A 6,827-nucleotide genomic window follows, 5' to 3' on the forward strand; every position below is an offset into this window, starting at 1 on the left:
ATTTGTTGAAAGTGCCAATGGGTTTCAATCATCAATCTTAAATACACAAATAGCAATCGTAACAATCTACAAAGATGTGCTGGTGTATTAGTTATCACACTGTTATCTTTTAAAGACTTTAATCGCCATAAACAGCCAGAAGCAAGCTGAGACTCGATAGATTTAAATATTGATAAGAGACGGCGGCGTACGCCAGAACTTCAACAGGTGATCCACGTTCCCGGGCGTATTTTTGATTGACATCCGTGACGAACCAATCAGCGGTCAGACATAAGAGTGAGCGAGCCAATCGTATGCGGTAGCGGAGTCGCTAGGGCGGGCGTTTACTCCGTCTGCCGAGCCCAGGCGTCGTCAGTCTAGTCTCCAACGCCGAGGTTCGAGCACTCACGGCTGGCATGTTCGCTTCGCTCCCACCAGGGAATCGGAAATTCGACATTATTCATCTTTGAACAACAGAAGGCGGCTTTTGATCAGTGAAAAAGCGGCGGATATTTGCGCTGCGGGGGAGTCCGACTGGTAGGTTTCAAGCGATCTGCTATTTTTCCACCCTCCTTGTACGCAGTCGCCCCCTGCAATTAAAACAGGTTTACGCGTTAGGCTAAGCTCGACTGAAGGTATGCGCCGCACACATTCCACTACACGCATAAAATAAAATAATTCGTTAGAGAAACTAAATTAAAATGTTTATGATCCTTTATGTCTGGGATTTAAGGTTACAGACACGAGCGATATTTCGATATCGTCATATGCAATCGATGTTTTTTTTATGATGCACTTGGTAAGATTAGTTTGGGTCATGTTTGCATACTGTGTGAAGCAGTGTTGCATAATATTGCTTTTGTTGTCTTTTTACTGACATGTTTAGTTAGGATAATGCTCCAAGTCATTATTCCGTCATAGGTGGTGACTCATTTCAATGGGGTTCATTCTGAGGCGGTATAAATGTCTTATTATACTTAGTAAATATCACCACAGAGAAGAAGACCCAACAGTTTTTTTTTCTTTTTTTACATGCATTAATTAGCTACTGATGTGAAGCTCCAGGAATGCATGTAATTAAGTGTAGTACTAGAAACGAAAATGCAAATTGAAGTTAATTGATCAAAATGAGTTACAGATCATCAGGAACATTCCGTAACCTGAAGTCAAACTGGTTTGTCTAAAACTGAGCAGCATAACTAGGAACCCATCCAAATTTAGGATTTCCATGTAATTTGGCACAAGTGTTGCAGAGAAAATTTAGTCTGGATTAAAATTTACCCGGTGTCTGACTAACTTGTGAAATACTTTTACAAAATATTATACAACCACAGCACATTTGTCGCTTTCTTTTTCGAGCCTTGCTAAATTGGCTCGTTTTCTGTCTAGTTGAATTAAACGACCCCCTCGTCGCACCGACAACTCCATAAATTGGCAACATTTTGACCGGCTTGCTCTTTTTCTCCCTTTCTGGAAAAAAAATAACCTTCAATGTGCTTTCAGGTTCTTGCTGCAGCCATTTTGGATTATCAAATCACACTGAGGATTAGTGGGTGAAAGTTGGCTCCAATCCCGCTGGCCCTTCCCCATGAGGAAAGATGGGGAATGGCTTCTCAGAACAACCTAGCTTCCTGGCCAGCATCCCCTTCTTCCAATCCTTCCACATCGCAATCCTTGGGCTGGACTCGGCCGGGAAGACCACCGTGCTGTACAGGCTGCAGTTCAACGAGTTTGTCAACACGGTACCCACCAAGGGTTTCAACGCCGAGCGGGTGCGGGTGTCTTTGGGCGGCCACCGTTCCGTGACCTTCCAGTTTTGGGACGTGGGCGGCCAGGAGAAGCTGCGGCCGCTGTGGAAGTCGTACACGAGATGCACGGACGGTATCATTTTCGTGGTGGACTCGGTAGATGCCGAGCGCATGGAGGAAGCTAAGACCGAGCTCCACAAAATCGCCAAGACTTCCGAGAACCAAGGGGTGCCGCTGCTGGTGGTGGCCAACAAGCAGGACTTGAGGCACTCCCTGGGCCTGCCGGAGATCGAGAAGCTCCTCGCGCTCAAGGAGCTGAGCCCGGCCACCCCGTGGCACCTGCAGCCCGCCTGCGCTATCATCGGGGACGGACTCAGGGAAGGTCTGGACCGACTCTACGACCTGATCTTAAAACACAGAAAGGCCATTCGGCAGCAGAAGAAGAAGCGATAAAAACTGCAGAGTTATCGGTGAAGGAATGTCTGGAGTTGAATCCAGCGTCAACATTGTTGTCTCAGTTCTTTGAGCTTGAAGGTTTGTCGGGCTGTGTTCACACTTGTCATGTTTGTCCAGCCAAACTACATTCAGCAGGTCTGGTGTGAACATTTTGATCAGAACTGAGACCACTTCGCTTGCAGTTGGGCTCATCCAAGTTCAATTGTGAATAACACACGGAGGGCGGGCAAAGTCTGCTTGAAGGATTCAACTGAGGTGCTGTTTTTTTTTTTTGGGTCATGTGTGAATGTACCAAATAAGATGACTGAGTCTACTCGGAGAGCTGGACCCGGTCCTGCTTGCAAGTGAGCGGACCGAACAAAAAGTAGTCGCGGACTCCCAAGTGTGAACACAGCCTTTAGTCATGTGACCATGCTGTGGATCAGGAAGTGATGTGTGAAGGAACAAAGTATGATGATGAGAAAGTTCTAGACGTGTATGGCTTTCAAGATGTGAGACGGTTTGAGGTCTGGAAGAGTGAGTGGGTACCAAGATGTGATTGACAGTGGTTCTATTCTTACCAAAAAATATTTTAAATAAAAAAAAAAAAAATAACTAGACGGGTTAGAAAAATGAAACGTTCACTTTTTTTATGCTAACTCATCTTTTTTTTTTTTTAACACTTCATATACGTGAAGGCAAAGTATTATTGTGCATTTTTGATTGATTTTTGGTTGCTGTCTTCTATCTCCCACCCTAAAAGCACTTTAGATGATCACTTCTTATGGAGTTTACAGTTTGTTAGCTGGACTTTTTAAATATGCATTATTTGACCACTTTTGACAAATGCTATTTTGAGCCGGTTGCCGCGTTATCATGAGATTTTTTCCTTTTTTTTTTTTGGATAAATAAAAACCTATTTAGTGCACTGGTGAAAATGCTGTCCAGACTTTTCTTCTCACCATGTTTTACCCTTGGTGAACTTTTCCCTAAATTCTGTTTCCATGCTGACTAAAGGCCAAAGAAGATTTTGAAAGAACCAAATGTTCCAAATACCTGCATTTGCCTGGACACGTTGCGCTGAATTTATGACTAAACCATCTCCAACGTGTGCTTTTCCAACCCGACATGTTAAGAACCAACCAGGTGGCTAACGCTTACACACTCTGTGTTTAAAAACAGGACAGGGGAGTGCAAATGTGTTTTCCACCGATGCTTATATAACAAGACAAGAGTTTTAAGTGTTCCGACGTGAGCAAAAAAAGCACCCGAGTGTTGTTAGGTTAATCATTTCCGTCCTCCGAGGCTCGGTAATGCGGTCGGGGCAGCCCGAAGCTAGTAGGACAGGCTCGGACAGGAATGGCGAGTCGGGTTGGGGGGGTCATTTGGGTGGCGGCTTTTTTTACGGGTTAGCCTCGCAGCTGGTCTGAAAAAAATCTGCTCCACATGCTGTGACCTTGATGGTGTGCCTTGCTCGCAGAAGGAGACTGGAATTTAAAAATAGAGACCTAATTAGCGCTGGAGTCTCACTAAAGTGGGAGATTAAATATTGATATCGTCTCATGTAGGTCGAAATGTAAAATCACAGGCTAAGCGGCGAACATATTTTTAATCTTCGTCATAATCAAAAGCGGCGAAAAATTTCATCATCGGATCGTCTTTGATGTTTCGACGACCAATCGGAGCGCTCTAGTCTCGGAACGTCATGGCGTTTGTCGATGAATGGCGTCTTTGTGAGGCGCAGGTGGCTCATCCTTGCTTACTGGAAAAAGAATAGCGAAGTGAAAAAGGGCCCGCACACTCTTTTTCCTGCTTCCTGCTTGGAGTCGTCGCTTATGTTTCCTGTTTCTGCCTGAGATGAGATGAATTTGTCTACTGTCCACAGGCCATCCATTAAAAAAAAAAAAGGCCTCCCAAAAGCCGCTCATCCGTGCAGGAATTTCCATTATTGCTTTTTTACATGAGGCCACACTTTGCCTGCAGCGAGATTGAGCTTCAAACGGACAATATAATCACAAGTTACAAGCCAACAACTAGTAGCCGGTGTTTATTTTTATGGAATAAAATCCGGAACCTTGTTGCATCTTATAAAGTTTTGACATAACAACTTGGCTATTTACGTTCAAATGTGATATTTTTTTATTTATTTATGTAATATTGGTTAAAGGGATAGCTGCAATAGCTGCCGACCTTTTGGTTTCTTGGACTAATGGTTGCTATGGTTACATGGTGCGTGGAACTGACTTGCCAGCACTCTAATGTGCATTTTATCATCTTCACTCATAATTCACTTATATTAATTATTTTGTCCCTTATTTTAGTCGATATAGGGTGCCCATCCTAAATCTCTGGGGGCAGGGGTCATGTGAAAGGAATTCCGCCACGCCGCAGCCGCCCGCCGCCGTAATCCCTCACGACCAAACAAGACCAGAGACACATTTCACAGGCCTGTGCCTCACAAAGACCCCTCTGGAGGGGACACGGCTCTTTGTGGCCCCCCTGAAGCCGGCCCACCGGCTTATGTCTGGACTCTGAGGCGGGGTGGCTCCGGGTTCAAGGTTAAAGGCAATGAAAAAGTCGTTTGTCGCTACAGCTGGTGGGTTCCGACACGCCAGAAGGACAGAAAATCTTAAATAATACAATTTTGGGAGCAACGTTAGTCAATCACGTAGTTCCTGTGAGAAGCGCCACTTAGCACGCAAGCTAGCTGCTAGCTAGCACCTCGCGCGGCTTTCCACACCGCTTTGACAACTCTCTTCTCTGTCATGTGTCAAATTTAGAAGATACTTATTTTCATTTTACACCGACTTAAATCATCACGTCGACCTTATTTTTCCTGGCAGCATCTTTAAATCGCCATTGTGGCAATCCGATTGTTTCACACTGGATGCTAATCTGATTCACACACCTCTTAATGATGTGAGGTCTCCTCATGTGACCTCCTCAGCGTGACCGGCCCAACGTTGGCAATAACACGGGCGGCGGTATTTAAACAAAGCGCAGGAGTTGATTAACTCCGAGAATGTGGAGCCTGAATCAAAAAGTGAGCGGGCCTCTTTTCAACACAAGAGCAGGAAGAGCAGGAGGAGGAGGAGAAACAGGGTGCGGGATTATTTGGATGCTTAAAGAATGATGAACACCAAATAAGAATTCAGTCTGACTTCATTTCCACGTTAATCAGTGCCACTCCTCCACATAGGACGATATCATGCAATCAGTTCTTGGGAATCTGTTAATACAAGTCTTCCGATCAAATTGGGATTACATCATCGTTTGACGCAATAACAGAGAACAAAGCTAGCTGAGAAATAAAGTATTTAAAAAAATAGATGAAAGTATTGAAAACAACAACTAGCTTGTCGAGCTAGCCGACAATGAAGCTATCCCTGCCTCCAAACTCTTTTTCCCAGAGTGTCAGAAAAATGTCAAGCCCAGACTAGTGATCTTCTAACCCCCAAGCAGAACACAGTGAGCAGGTTTCTATGAGAACCAGACAGTGTCAAATTGTGGGGGTGTCCTGCCGCCTCACGGTCATAAATCCAAATAATTAAAGGCCAACGCCGCAGTGGTCTTCACAAAAGGTGGTAAACGTCTCAACCGGGATGTGTTTATTTGGAAAATAATGATGGCAGGATTTGCTTGGGTGATGTAGTTAATGATTTGTTTGCTGGAATTTCAGGAAGTGCAGGCATGTTTGAGACTTTGTCATTTCTTTATCACATTATTTTCAGTATTTTTCTATTTCTTCTTATGTTGAGGTATTTTCCTCCAATATTTGTTTTGCTTTTGATATTTCGGAATTTTTCATTTTGTTAACCTAAGAAAATGTCAGGGACTTCCGGTGGCCTGACTGAAACGAGGTCACGAAGCCTTTTTGGATTCTACACTAGCATGCACTTTGCAAGGACATTGTTGACAAGATTGCCTCTGTAAAGCCTCCTCATTTTCACGTGGCCTGATTCACAGCACTCGACTGCAGAGGAGGAGGAGGAGGAGGAGGAGGAAGGTCAGATGACACTGATACCACAAAAGAAGACTTCCTGGTCCCGCATGTAAAGTGATACCGATTGCACTTCTGGAGTAAACAACTCACTCACTTTACTGCTACACTTTGACAAACTCGCACTGATAACTTATCAGTAGCACGAAAGCTTCATAATAGGGGCAAGAATGAATTGTGTTCGGACAATGGCCGGCCACATGATTAGGTACATCAAAGACGCTGGTAGATTTTGAGATATTCATTTAATGTCTAACTGCATTCCATGCATCAGGTTTTATCATTATTATTATTACTACTTTAACATTTCTCCAGTTTTACTTTCTCTTGTGACTTCTTTCTATTTATTTATTTGTAATTATTTTAACATTTCTCTAATTTTACTATCTCTTGTAACCTCTTTCTCTATTTTGACACCCCCTATATATTTTTGTTTTGGTGCTAATAGGTCTGTGTTTTGAGCTAATAATTATTTTGTGTGCGAACAAGGCCCGGTTTGTGTTTTGTCAGTCAGGTGGAGGTGTACTCGGACTTTTGCGACGTCTTACTTTCAGTCTGCACTGAGCCCAGGGGCCTCGCTGGCACATAGCCAACAGCGGCACACACAAAAGACCCCCCCCCCCTTCCCTTGGGATGCTTTTCTGCATTGCAAAGATGGATGACCA

The 6,827-nt window shown here is 44.1% G+C and overlaps 1 protein-coding gene across 1 annotated transcript; it reads left to right on the forward strand.

Moving 5' to 3' along the window:
- Positions 1 to 331: 331 nt before the first annotated feature.
- Positions 332 to 3,100, forward strand: arl4aa (ADP-ribosylation factor-like 4aa). The gene is made up of 2 exons (XM_049729705.2): positions 332 to 516; positions 1,483 to 3,100. The coding sequence occupies exon 2, from the start codon at positions 1,578 to 1,580 to the stop codon at positions 2,178 to 2,180; it is 603 nt and encodes a 200-aa protein (XP_049585662.1). The 5' UTR covers positions 332 to 516; positions 1,483 to 1,577; the 3' UTR covers positions 2,181 to 3,100.
- The last annotated feature ends 3,727 nt before the right edge of the window (positions 3,101 to 6,827 follow it).

The sequence above is a fragment of the Syngnathus scovelli genome, chromosome 9 (assembly GCF_024217435.2).
Source record: "Syngnathus scovelli strain Florida chromosome 9, RoL_Ssco_1.2, whole genome shotgun sequence".
Taxonomy (NCBI): Eukaryota; Metazoa; Chordata; class Actinopteri; order Syngnathiformes; family Syngnathidae; genus Syngnathus; species Syngnathus scovelli.

Bases quoted from the DNA above. Each gene is read 5' to 3' on its own strand.
- arl4aa (XM_049729705.2), top strand. From the start codon at position 1,578: ATGGGGAATGGCTTCTCAGAACAACCTAGCTTCCTGGCCAGCATCCCC.